The sequence below is a fragment of the Gigantopelta aegis genome, chromosome 9 (assembly GCF_016097555.1).
Source record: "Gigantopelta aegis isolate Gae_Host chromosome 9, Gae_host_genome, whole genome shotgun sequence".
In the NCBI taxonomy this organism is placed as follows: domain Eukaryota; kingdom Metazoa; phylum Mollusca; class Gastropoda; order Neomphalida; family Peltospiridae; genus Gigantopelta; species Gigantopelta aegis.
Genome location: NC_054707.1, coordinates 59,565,951 through 59,580,534, shown reverse-complemented (window position 1 = coordinate 59,580,534; position 14,584 = coordinate 59,565,951). Strand labels below are relative to the sequence as shown.

Sequence of the window (14,584 nt, the reverse complement as noted above, 5' to 3'; positions counted from 1 at the left end):
GGTCGTTATCCCCTTTACATTATAACCATTTTTTAGTGAGGGCCTGGTGGCAGATTAGTTTATGCTAATTTAAATCTGTCACCCATGTTAAATAAAGTTATTATTATTATTATTATTATTATTATTATTATTATTATTATTATTATTATTAATGGTTGTTAGCAGCTTTCCAGTGTACTTCGCGGTTCTCAAAGAGGCCATTGCCAAGACATATTTATCCAATTAGTGAGATCGTTACAACTACCCTAAAGCTATGACGTATTACACATAAATGACGTTTTGTGCATGTGTATATATATATGTTTACGCCATATCACAATAAACCTTTGACAGGAGTTTATGACGTCTTGAGTAGATTTAGTACCAAACTGACGATCATTACACTGAAATATAGTATCAATGGATGATCAAGAACTGTTGACGACGCTTAAAATATTAATAATTGGGGAAAGTGGTGTTGGTAAATCAAGGTTAGTAACATTCAATGATTCCGCGATTCACAGCAATGTCAGCATTGGTTTTGTTCCCAAAGAAATTAAAGAGTAACTTTTCGTTTGTACCGAAAGTGGTCATGCACTGTTTGTTATCTTTCAATGCATGGTCAGTTTGGTAGGTCTATCCTTTGACAGAAGTGTTTCATATCTCATCTTTTGATAATATTTTTTAAACAAAACTTCAAAAGAAGTTTTTCGCAATCAGTGGCATTGTCACGATTGTGTATAAAGTTTAGACTCAAAATTGTAGAACTAGAAGCATTGTTACTTAAGACATAAGGAGTAAATGCTAATATACTACTGATCCCAAAAGCAGTTATCTGTTTATTGCCATTCAGAGAATATTTTGATTTGGGGTCTGGAATGGCATGAATTGAAACAGCTGATTAAAGGAAATGTCTGACCACCAAGCCTGTTTACCCCCAGGTAAGTTTACCCCATATCAGTTTGCCTCCCAAAACTAAATTGCTCCAACACATTACCAATTCACCCCACAAGAAAATACTGTTTGCTTCAAATTTAAAAAAAACAAAACTACGGTGATATTCATTGTTGGTCAAATGATCAAATTTATTATTATTTGTTATAATCATTTGTTGATTCCTCAAAATGACTGCGACGTTCCGCCACTGTTGTCAAGCAAAATTACTTGCCAAAAAAACACTTTTTGAACTAAAAATTCCCAGGTGTTTTTTATTGGGGAAAAAAAAAAAAATAATAAAGCAACCAAACAGAGCTCTATAACTACTGGCTGATACTAAAATGCCTGCAGTTTATCACAGAGCTCTATAACTACTGGCTGATACTAAAATGCCTACAGTATATCACTCATACATGTAAATGGTGTTTTTCGTCAATTCATCATTCCTTCTCGCAGGTAAAATTTGTCTTTAAGTAATTTGTTTTTGTTAGTGGCTTCATTGTTGTGCTCTGTATGTAAACTTCTGCAGGGTAATCTAAAGAATAAAATATAAGTAAGGTTTGATTTCAGTGATCATAAACGGCTCTAGTAGTGAAAACATGCCTTAGTGTTTAAACACTAGGGTCTGTCCCTTTAAATTAACCACATTTTATTAAATTTTCAAAGAAATTCTCTACATCTCTGGCCATCATAATTTTAAAGTTAATTTCAGTGGTCGTGTAAACCGAAGTGGACTACATATGTTGTTATATAAGAGTCCTGGAAAGTCAGTGGTGGCTGCAAACAAAAATGTTTTGGATTGATCCGATCCCCAGTAAGCTAGTACTTATTTTTTTTATTGTTTCAGTTTACTTCTTCGATTCACAGATGACACCTTTGACCCAGAACAAGCTGCAACAATAGGTAAACCATTAGCCTACCTGTACCTGATTCTTTCTTATAGTATTTAGTATTCTGATTCTCGGTGGGCCCATTGGGCTATTTCTCGTTCCAGCTAGTGCACCATGACGGGCATCAAAGGCTGTGTTATGTACTACCCTGTCTGTGGGATGGTGCATATAAAAGATCTCTTGCTGCTAATCTGAAAGAGTTGCTCATGAAGTGGCGGCAGCGGGTTTCCTCTCTTAATATCTGTGTGGTCTTTAACCATATGTCTGACACCATACAACTGTAAATGAAATGTGTCGAGTGTATTGTTAAATAAAACATTTCCTTCCTTTCCTTCCTTCCTTGTATTCTGATTCAAAACTCAGTAGTAGACTTGGACCACAGGCACTTGACACAGATTAGTAGGCCTATACATGAATAAAAATCAAAATGGGTTGTTGTATATCGGTAAACTTGATATATTTCCGCAATATTTTGCTTATACTCTCTTCATACATGACAGATTTATTGCTACTTAACGTGTATTTACATATACCAAAAATTTTGATCCCTACTATGTAAAAGATCATGTATAAAGAGAGTATGAGCAAAATATTGCGGAAATATATAATTTTTACTGATATACAACAAATTTTAAATTTTATTCATGTATATACTAATCTGTCAAGTGCCTGTGACTTGGACCATGGTATTAAAGAATGTTTTTAATTAATTTTTTTAACGTAAATAGTTTTAACATCTGTACATGTAAAAAAAAAATTAACCAAATAATATTTATTACTGCTGTACTACATATAAATGTGGATTGCAAGAGGTACACGTAGGTTATTTTTATTTGTACATTCATGTTTTTATGGTTTTGTTTGGAGATATAATACTTGACTAAGGATTTAAATTCTCAGACTAGCCGAGCTGTAGTGTTGTTTGACGTATACATATATATATACTAGTGGAAAAAAGTAACTGTGTAACCTAAAAAATCGGATGAAAATAAAACCGCTCAATATTTTAGCCTGATGTTTTGTACATGTTACCAGTGAACGCACCGCCACACAATAGCTGGGTCAATGCCGTATTTGCATGTGCAGTTTTGCTTCTGGGACATGAACATGTTTTTCCCATTTTTTTCTCCCAACATGTTACTTTTCAAGTTTTTGTCGACTTTTCAACTGTCGGGTCATTGCATGCCAACCGGGGGTACAGAAAAGCAGGTTATTTCTGTTGAAAATTGTAGCAGAGCAATGCCCAGGCTAAACGAAAATGACCGCCTTCGCGCAATTGGCATGATCCAGGCTGGTATGCGCCATAGCACTGTTGCTACGCAATTTGGTGTACACATAAACAGTATTGAGGCTTTGTGGAGACGTTATCAACATGTTGGTAATGTCAGAGACCAACAACGTGCAGGCCGTCCACGTGTGACGTCACGACAGCAGGACAACCACATCAGACTCGTGCACCTCAGGAATCGATTCCAAATGGCAAGTCTGACAGCGCGGACCATTCCTGGATTGCGTGCCATTAATCCCTGAACTGTACGGAATCGATTACGTGAACATGGTATCCGTCCGCAACGCCCGGCTGTCCGTTCAGTTTTGCTAAGACGTCATCGTGTAGCACGTTTGGCTTGGTGTAGAAGACACTTGCACTTTAATCGCCGTGACTGGGCGGGTATACTGTTTACGGACGAGTCCAGGTTTCACTTGGACAGCAGTGACGGCCGTTCAAGAGTGTATCGTCGTGTTGGAGAACATTTTAGTGACGCCTGTGTTGTGGAGCGATGTGCATTTGGCGGAGGCAGTGTCATGGTTTGGGGTGGCATCACGTCAACTGGACGAACACCTCTTGTGGTCATCGATGGCAATTTGAACGCTGTACGCTACCGTGACGACATTATTCAGGCTCACGTCATCCCATTTGTGCAAGGACAGCAACGTCACATCACGCTTCAGCATGACAATGCTAGACCTCACGTCGCCCGGGTGGTAATGGATTTTCTAGCACAGCAGAACATCGATGTGTTGCAGTGGCCTGCGGTCTCACCCGATCTTGCACCAATCGAGCACGTCTGGGATGAGATGCAACGTCGTGTACGTGCACTGCCTAACCAGCCGCTGACGTTGAGAGCGCTTGGTCAGACGTTAGTACAGATCTGGAACGGCATTCCCCAGGCATTCTTCAACAATTTGGTAGGCTCTGTGAGGCGACGGTGCCTGGCCTGCATCGACGCAAACGGTGGCCATATGCGCTATTAACTTTGTGAACTGTTTTTTTTACCCCCCATGTCTTTCATCCCCAATACCGATGAAATGACGGATGCTGTGACATTTTAAATGAATTGACGTTTTGCTTAATTGTCTAATAAATAATGCTATATGATCATTTTATCGTTTTATGTCTTGAAATTATGTTTTTATCAACATGATAACCATACACAGTTACTTTTTTCCACTAGTATACATACATGTACATGCTGCAACTACAAATTTGAATTGAAATTATTTATCTTTTGTCTTTATTTTAGGTGTGGATTTCAAGGTGAAAACCTTAACAGTAGATGGCAACAGAACTAAATTAGCAATTTGGGTAAGAACATTAATTTAGTATATTTATAGTTGTAGTATTAATTTTATTAGTTTTTTTAGGCATGACATAGCCCAGTGGTAAAGCACTCGCTTGATGCACAGTCGGTTTGGGATTGATCTCCGTCGGTGGGCCAATTGGGCTATTTCTCATTCCAGCCTGTGTACCACAATTGACCTATTAAAGGCTATGTACTATCCTGTCTGTCGGATGATGCATATAAAAGATCCCTTGCTACTAATAGTAAAATGTAGCGGGTTTCCTTTTTATGACCGTGTCAAAATGACCATATGTTTGACATCCAATAGCCGATGATTAACAAATCAATGTGCTCTAGTAGTGTCGTTAAACAAAACAAACTTTTCTCTCTTTTTTGTGTGAATATTTAAAGGAGTATTTGCTTAACAACACATTAACTCACTTTAAACTATGGCTGTTTGATGTCTCACAAATGTATGGTTATTTGACTTTTGGTTTAGAATGAAACAGGAAATGTGCTGCTGTCTTATAGGCTTCTCCTTTCAAAGTATTTCACCAGAGTTACATCTCTTGCACTTATGAAATATGAAAATGTGTTTTGCTGTTTAAATTGTATATGTTTAATGTTATCAAGATATTTGTTATGTTTCAAAGTAGGATACTGTTTCTCCAAAGAATGCAGATATTGATGACAGTCCTCTACAAAACTAAAGGATGATGATAGAATATATTATTGTAAAACTTAGCCAGCACATATTACGATATTAGTCAGTGACACATATCTGTTGCTGACAAGTTTTGATAAAGCCAGTGTTGTACAGCAAATAATATTAATTTGTTTGATTTGTTATTTAGGACACTGCAGGTCAAGAGAGATTCCGAACGTTAACTCCAAGTTACTACAGAGGCGCTCAAGGCGTTATATTAGGTAAATGATAAGTTTACTGCATTTTGATTGGATGACATCATTTAAAAATTAATGTTTTCCTTTGATAAGATGCAGAAAATGACATTGTTATGGAAGATGTATAGATGCAGGTGACATCACATTGCATGTGTACATGTGGTAGACGATTATTAAAACTAGAGACCACAGATTAATATGCAGGCCCTAATCTTGCCAGCAAAATGAAAAACATTTTCGCCGAAAGTCAGTTCAAGTTGTCGAGTTATTAGCAGTTGTGAGAAGTCAAAGTCACTGTGATATTCTGGACCTAATCTGATTTCAAAATTGAAATCACACAACAGATGTCAAGACCCCAACTTGTTTTTTGTCATAGCTCACATGGCACCTTGTCACCCATTTTGGACAGTGTTTTTACTTTGGTGCCAGAGTGTATACGTGAGTGAACCGGCCTATTAACGGGAAATAGTTTCTGCGCATGCACACTGTAATGATGAAATAATGTTTTACCTTGTTCAATTTATTGTCAAAATCAACAAACAACATGAATGCCAGTTTCTGTTGTGAAGAGATTAAATACATGTTGTAGCCTAATGTTGACATTCTTCAGATACACCCTTAAACTGGTTTTTCAAACTGACGTGTGTCGTGCCGTGTGCTGTAACCAGTCAAGCGTTGTTAATCCTCGACCACATTCATTTCAGTACTACCTTAAAATACTTAATACCTTAATAATATTACATTTTTAATGAAACATACACAGGGCTTCAAGAATTTTTATAAAATCCACTAGCCATGGAATCAGTGGATTAAAACACTTTTACTAGCCACAGTTAAAAATTCACTAGACTTCTTTACTTTAAGTTAATGTAATTTTACTAAATAATAGTAATAATCAGATATGTCGCCTAAAGAGGAAGACAGAGCTTAAAAACACTAACATTGGGGGTTGGGTGGAGACAAAGTATTCATATTTACAAAATAGACGAAACATTTGACTTTTTTGTTTTCTCTCTTTTTTTTTTACTAGCCGTCAGGTATGGCAATATTAGTTATTTACTAGCCCAACATTGAATACCACTAGCCATGGGCATGGGGATACCATAATCTAGAAGCCCTGCATACAACTGTTTTGTTTAAATTTTATTACCAGAAGTAGTATTTTATATCGAAATATTATGATTAGAACAGTGTAAAATTTGAAAAACAAATTTGATTGAAAACTGATGAAACGTTACGAAGTTTCTTCTGGTAAGGGAGAAGTTATTTCTACTTTTTCAATGCTAGATTAGGGCCTGATTTGGATGTATTAATAAAATGTCTATAAACAGAAGTTTAGAAAACTATGTGTATGTTGATTGCAGGATTTTTGTATTTGAGTATCAATAATACTCTTATTACTCCTATTTTATCTTCTCATAGGGGCAGGTTGAGTGCTCACTTGAGGTGCTTGCATCGCAGGATCGAACCACCTCGGTGGATCAATTCAGCTGATTGGAATTTTTCTCATTCCAACCAGTGTACCACAACTGGATAAAGGCCGTGGTATGTGCTTTCCTGTCTGTGGGGAAAGTGCATATGAAAGATCCCTTGCTGCATTAGGAAAAATGTAGCGGGTTTCCTCTGATGACTACGAGTCAGAATTACCAAATGTTTGACATCCAATAGCCCAGTAGTGTCATTAAACAAAACAAACTTCTTATCTTCTCATGACCACAGACCTTTGAAAAATTAAAATTGGTGTAAACCATTTATGAGTTCCACAGAAAAAATTCAGGTAACCCATTTAATTATGACGATGTAATTGATGTCCTAAAATCTAATGCATGAATGAAAAATGGGTTATGCAAAATGAGACTTGTGCAAGCAGTTCTCGAAAAAAATTATCATCATCACAATTTTCAGAGGTCTGCGTCTGTTGTTATGTTCCTGGAGTGGTGGCATCCGGCACTGTCCAGTGTGGAGACATCCGGCACTGTCCAGTGCGGAGACATCCGGCACTGTCCAGTGCGGAGACATTCGGCACTGTCCAGTGCGAAGACATTCGGCACTGTCCAGTGTGAAGACATCTTTGATCACTGTTTTTATTTTCTTTCAGTGTATGATGTATGCAGTAAGCAGTCATTCAGTAAACTTGATGCCTGGTTGAATGAATTGGAAACTTTCTCAACCAAACATGAGATGATAAAAATGTTGGTTGGCAACAAGATTGATAAGGTATTTTAAGGTTCATTAATCTTCTTTTTTTATATTGTTGTAATACATATATCTTATTTAAAACAGCCTATTGAATTTGATAATTGGATGTTTTTTCTGTTCTTTTATTATAAATCCTTTTAAAATCTTGTTGATGATGATGATGATGATGATGACTTTTATTTATCTAAAAATGGTTGAAGTATGCCGACTTGAGCATTCAGTGTCTGCTTGGCATTCTGTTGATCATCGTGGTTTTATACCATAAAACCTTTTTGATGTTTAGATACTAGTATTATAGTAAATCAAAAATAAAAACTTGTATAGATCCAGATAGTTTTGAAGAGATGTAAATGTACAAATTATTGTGTACTACACAATAAAGAATAATAACAGAGATAAGAAGAGAACAAAGCAAGCATAAGATGCAGGGCTTGAACTTAAATATTTGTCTCCAACAGCAATTTGTAAAAGAATTGTCATTAGTGAATTGACCCACTGACGGCAATTTTGAGCCTGCAAATGTTAAATATTGGCAGATAAGGTACACCAGGTGTATATATTTTGCCATTGTTGAGGAGCTTTACCGACGACACATTTGTGCCATTGGCCATACTCTCTACCTCCAGCAATGACAGCAATTGCCATCTGTGCTGTCGTTAAGTTTGAGCTCTGAAGATGAGATATTGTGTTAAAAAAATAATAAAACAAACAAACAAAACCCCAAGTAATATTGTGTATCTGTGTTTCAGAAAAATGTGTTATAGTGTATGGTCATGTATTTCTGCATGATATAGGTACATATACACATATACCTTGTGGATATTTGTCCCTAGCTAAGTTGAATACCAGTATTGCACGTTAATATTATTCACCGGTTTGATTATTTTAATTCATGGACTTGTTTTAGGACAAGAGAGAAGTCAGCAAAGAAGAAGGTCTCAAATTTGCCAGGAAGCACCACACACTGTTCATTGAAGCCAGTGCCAAGACAAAAGAAGGTGTCCAATGTGCATTTGAAGAACTAGTGGAAAAGGTCAGCACCGCCTTCATGGCTCTCATATTTATCTTGCTGTGATTAAAAATTGTAAAAACTCTTTGTTAAGTGAATTTCACATTTAACTCATCCAAAGAATTACATTAAGTTTGAAATTTTATTGTTAGGGAAACAAAACAAAAAAATTAGTTGGGTTTTTTTTTTTTGGGGGGGGGGGGTACTTTTTTTTTTGCTCTTGTTTTGGTTCTTTTACAAAGTAGTCCCATTCATAGGGCTATTTTTTATTCCAGCCAATGCTCCACAGCTATGATAACAAAGGTTTTGGTATGTACTCTCCTGTTTATGGGATGTTGCATATCTATTGCTGATCCATTGCTGCTAATTATAAAGAGTAGTCCATTGTATAGCAGCAGCAGATTTCCTCTCTCATTATCTGTGTGGTCCTTAACCATATTACCAATGCCATATAACCATAATTAAACTGTGTTGAGTGTATCATTAAATAAAACATTCCTTCCTTTTTTTTGTTAAGATCATTCAGACCCCAGGCTTGTGGGAAACGGACAGACAAGGACTGAACCTCACTTCTGCATCAAACATTGATCCTGGAAAGTGCAATACTTACTGTAATCTCATTTGATTGACGCTGCAACCCTGAACGTTTACTGAATGTCTTTCAACTGTACAACACACGAAACTGGAACAGTCAAGTCGGCCATAATGTGATTAGCGTTGAACCAGCCCTTCCTTCACTACATTCGATTTCTTAGCAATGGAAAACTCGGTCAAAGAGAGTTTATCATTGGGTTATGGTGTCTAGACTGGTCTATGTTTTCAGAACAGTGTAACAGTAAGAGACATAATAATATACAGTAGCACCTGTGACATTTTCACAAGAGTGAGTGCTTGTGAACAATTTGACTGACTTCCATTTTAATCTATTTTATCCTATTCAATTAATGTTGGACACAAATACCAGTCTAGCAAGCTACAGCAAGTGCTTGGTCTCTTGAACAGTCCTCATATGTAATGCAAAATGACTGACAGTTAGATCCATTGTCAAATTAGCTAATTGCTATTTTTTATACAAAGTGGCTGCAGCATTTGATCTTTTGCTAATAAAATTATTAAATTAACCACATTTTAATAATTTTCAAAAAAATACTGTATGTATCTGAAAATTGGCTAAACCAAAGTTTGGTATGTGTGAGCCCTGTCAAAGGAGGGAAAAAAAGTGGCCTCTGAACACAGGTGACTGCTTACTTCAGGTCAGAATATATTGAATTCGATGACTTCACAATGTGTGAACTTGGAAGTGACTGTTAAAGATAAGTGACTTGCCTGAGGGTTTGTCAGGATGTGTATTGGTATGGTATGCTTTAATCTAGATAATAGCATCCAAATGATTTTAACATCCAAACCCCATTATCGGCTCTCTTTGACTAAAACATCTCATTTCAAAAAACATTTTTTAGATTACTAGAACGTGTTGTGTGTGAAGAACTATGTAAGTAATTAACACCCATCAGATTTGAAAGCTCAATTGTCTACTTTCATTTTGTTGTCCTCCAGCTGCCAATGGTGCTTTGGCATTGAAGTACTGTTGTATTTTGGCAATGAACTACTAAATGTTAAACATCAAAAGCAAATGAAAAATTATTATACCCAAAATCTAAAAACCAGGCATTAAATTTTGTTTGTGCTGTTGAGAAGATTATCAGATAATAACAAAACATAAAGATAATTACCACTGGTTACTGAAGTGGTTTCCATCCTTTGTGTGTGGCAAGGATAAACTTTGTAATTAGAAGTTTTACTTGACACTACAGTGGAAAAAAGATTAAACCAGTGAACTTGTTATGCAGCTCTCATTTTCGAATTGGCCATTTTGATTTTATGATTTATTGTTCTGTTCATAATGACATTTGTTTTCTATTTGAAAGCATTTCAATAAAACATTTTAGCTGCTCACACCAAAGAATTCTTAAAACAATCTGAAGCCATTTGAACTAAAACAGATTTTGAACAGTTTAGCAAAACATACATTGATGTTGGTTTGTTGTGTGAATGCTTTAATAGAATTTAATGAAAACACATGATGTGCATATGTACAGTCTTCATTTGCATAACAGTACTTCAGATTTTGCAAGTGTAATGATGACGTTATGAAGATGTCATTCTACAATGATTTGAAGTGTGGATGTCTTGAAATAATGTGAAAATACTTTGGATTATTAGTTTTTATACTGAATGCTATTTGAAACCATTTGCTTCAATTGATTTGAGGAAATCAGTTCCAAATAGTTTTCATTGAAAACACTGAATATTTTGCTATACGTCAAATGCATAAAAAGAATATTTTGCATTATAAATTTCTTTTCTACTTCACCTGACCTCAAATAAAGGCATATTTCCTAAGGAATATTAGACTGGTCTTAACATCCCAACAGCCAATGGGATTAAATTAAGCTGGTGCAAGGAAAAAAGATGTCTGAACCAAACCAGCGACTGAGAAAGAAGAAAGTTACAGTCATGTGACTGGAACAGGAAGCAGAGGACTCATTGGAAGATTATAGCCATCCCATTGGCTGTTGGGATATTCGGACCAGTCTAAAATCCCTAGGGGAATATGCCTTTGTTTGAGGTCAGGTGAAGTATTCTTAAAAGAGAAAACAATCTATGTTTTTTTCAATTATAACATTTTCAAAGATGTCATATATTTTGTGGTACTCACATTTTTTGTTTTGTATCTTAGAAATGCTATCCTGGATACTGAATGAGATCGATATGGTTTCTTCTACATCTTTCTGGCTTGTTAGAGGAAAATGTTAATTCATTTATCAGTTTACATCAAAATTTAAACTGCTATCTTTGTAATGGTATGATTTTAGAGGACTGTTAAAAACATAATTTAGGATTGATTCCATTTATTCATGTTGTTGTTTTCTGAGACCGTGAACAAATTTGTGTTTTGACGGGTTCCTTGGACTGACTCCCATTACAGTAATAAAATGGGTCGCCTTTAGATTACAAGTTTACAGTTTGTATATCTGTGTAGTCAACACATTATGGCTTAATGGTTTAGCTAAGACAATTATTGCATGGCGAATGCAATCCAGAGGTGCTTTGATCCTTTGTAATAAAATGACATTTGTGATTTACCAGTAGTCATCATAGTGTTATGATAGCTTCAGATTATTTTCTCGAGACTTAACCAGGTTTTTTCTTTAGGTAATGGTGTTTTTTAGTAGACTGTTTACTTAATTTACAAATATGGTGTTATATGGATTTTTCTGTAATTTTTACTCTGTTCATGTTTACTTTACACCTGAAGAAAGAAACCAAGTCATGTTTACTGGTTTACTTTGCTTTAAATTGTCACCACCACAATCTTCATATTGTGAATTTCTATTGTTTAATCCAGAAGATTGGGTGTTGGTTTTTATTGCCACCTTTCTAAATTTAACATTGGTAATACATGTATGCATGTAGAAGTTCGGGTTTTTTTTCTCAAAATTAACACAGCTTAGTTTGTGTATTATTATTATAGTAATTTCAAGGTTATACGTAGTGTAAAATAATTAGTATGGGGGGTGGGGGTAATAAAAAAGAATTGGGGTACAGTAATTTAGGGGGGTTTTCATCGAGACATGGGGAGAATTTTATTGTATATTAACTTTCTGCATTAGTTAATGCTGCATATACATATATTATACAGGACCGTACCTAACCTAAAATAACTTGGGGTGGGGTGGGCTATGCTGGGGTAGCAGTAAAAACAAATCCTAACAGAATAGAAGCACACTAATTAAGGGTCTTCTCACACTGTCCAAAAAGTGTAATTATAAACTAAGATGATATTATTTTCTTATTTTTTAACAAGACCCATCCCCACCATCTGCCACCCCCACCATCTTCACTAGGTATGGCCCTGATGTTATGCAATTACATACCGGTAATAAATGTCATCAAAATGAACTTGAAATCTCACTGAGGTTGGGAGTTCAGGATGCTGACAGTTCTAGTTATATATGCACTTGTATATAGCTAATTCATGTACATGTAAAAAAAAAACATACATCTGACCGAAGCTGCATGTACGTTAGTATAGATTGATGGACTTTAATGCATTTATTCTATATATTGTAATGAATTATAGAATTTGTAGATTAGAAATTTATCATTGTCTATGTTAGTAGCATGTCATTTGTTTAAATAAGTATTTCAATTATATGGAGTGGTGGTTTAATGTAAACTTATTGAATAACACACTTATTAAAGTAATTTGTTATTCAGCACTGAAGATTTTATTCATTATTAAATAAGACTTTCTTTTTCCTAAAAAAGAAACAACATTTAATTCTAGAGTAGGGCATAATCATTTTTTTTTTTTAATTAGTTATGAAAAATATCTAAGTCATGTTTTTAAAAAACAACGACAATGTAATTACCATTGATCATTATGAAGAAGGAAGTAGGTCTCACCCCACTCCCTACTCTTAGCTATGACCAACACCTTTTTCTCTCTCTCTCTCTCTCTCTCTCTTTTTTTGTATTTCATTGTTATTTTTTAGTTCAATGAGTGCCACAGAGTTGAGCACACTTTTGAAAGGTGTATAAAATCCTAGGAGATTGTTTTGTTGTTTTTGTTGTTGTTGTTTTTTGGGGGGGATTGGGGGGCTCTAAGGTGGGACCTAAACTCCATCTGAGGTCTTCTTCCATTTAGTGTTTGGATTTGGATCCAGACCATTCTCAAATTGTTCTCAAAGCTCGATCGTATAAATAAATTGGATTATTGGTTTTCTTTAGAATCTTGCATGCAATTAATTACACGGTTCCATATTGTTGTTCACTGCTGACATGTTTTAGAATTGTAGTGGAATTATTTTCTAAGAAATGAGTTCTTTAGAGTAACTTTGAGATTTATCAAAATGCAAGTTATTTATACAGTGTACTATGATACTCATGTAAAAAGTCATATAATTTGTCGATGTCCTTTTCCAGCCCTAGAAAAGCTTGGAATTTTAATTGGCGTCATTAAAAGTGGTGGAAAATTATTTTTGTAATAATTAATTAATTGGTTTTGCTCGGTATAAAATGAGACTGGCAGTTTGAATCAAAACATTGAAATATTATTAGATTATGTTGTCAATCACGGAAATATCTTTGAAATTCATTAAAACGGTTTATAGAAGAAAAACAAAGTTGTGGATTTGGTTAAAAAACAAAAGTATGAAGATCTTGTTTTGTGACCAGATTAACTTGCTGTACAATATATTTATCTTTAAAGAAACCATAGTTTAATGTGGCTAGTTTGTATTACATATATTTGTATACAACTTGATAATGTTGACTGTATGCACATAACGTGGTATTGAATTAGTGGAAGCATGCGGTAGAATGTAAATAAAAGAAAATTTATATAATCTGGTTAATTGTTTACATACATATTTGGTGTTGTCTTTTTATTTTAATGTATGATTTGTAAATATAGTAATTTAAATTACCATTGGTTGTGTTGTTTGTTTTTATCAATAAGACTGTGTTTACATGGACATTATTTTTAAACTGAAGTCATCTGTTTATTTTAGGGGTGGGATGTAGCCAGTGTAGAGTATTTTTCTTGTGTAATAGGTCATACCATCAATTGTCCTTGATGGACGTAGGTTTTTTTGCTACTCCAACCCATGCTACTTCACTGGTACATCAAATATTGTAGGATGATGTACTATTTATGGGAAAGTACATGTAAAGAGCCCTTTCAACTTTTCATCTGTGTTAAAATAACCATATATTAGACACAAAATAAACATAGTTTTAAAAAAAGTGTTGAGGTGTTACAAAATAGGCCTACTGGTATTATTTTCTTTTCCTTTCTGTTGCAGTAATTTACATAATTTTAACATAAAAACAAGTGGTTAAATAAAATCAATATTATGTAAACTTTTTTGCAACAAACAGTGATTTTTGTTGTAAATATACAACAACAAAAAAACACGTTTCCATTGCTTAAAGTTAGGACTGCATTAGACTTGGTATCTGCACATCTCTGATCAATCATGTGCACACACCATCATGTGTCAACTACAACCTGAGAATTTTGGGATCATAACAGATCAAAG

The 14,584-nt window shown here is 34.9% G+C and overlaps 1 protein-coding gene across 1 annotated transcript; it reads left to right on the top strand.

Annotated features, from left to right (window-relative positions):
* Positions 1–290: 290 nt before the first annotated feature.
* Positions 291–13,968, top strand: LOC121380445 (ras-related protein Rab-18A-like). The gene is made up of 7 exons (XM_041509261.1): positions 291–470; positions 1,763–1,818; positions 4,328–4,389; positions 5,221–5,293; positions 7,368–7,486; positions 8,376–8,501; positions 8,995–13,968. The coding sequence occupies exons 1-7, from the start codon at positions 400–402 to the stop codon at positions 9,100–9,102; spliced, it is 615 nt and encodes a 204-aa protein (XP_041365195.1). The 5' UTR covers positions 291–399; the 3' UTR covers positions 9,103–13,968.
* Positions 13,969–14,584: the final 616 nt, after the last annotated feature.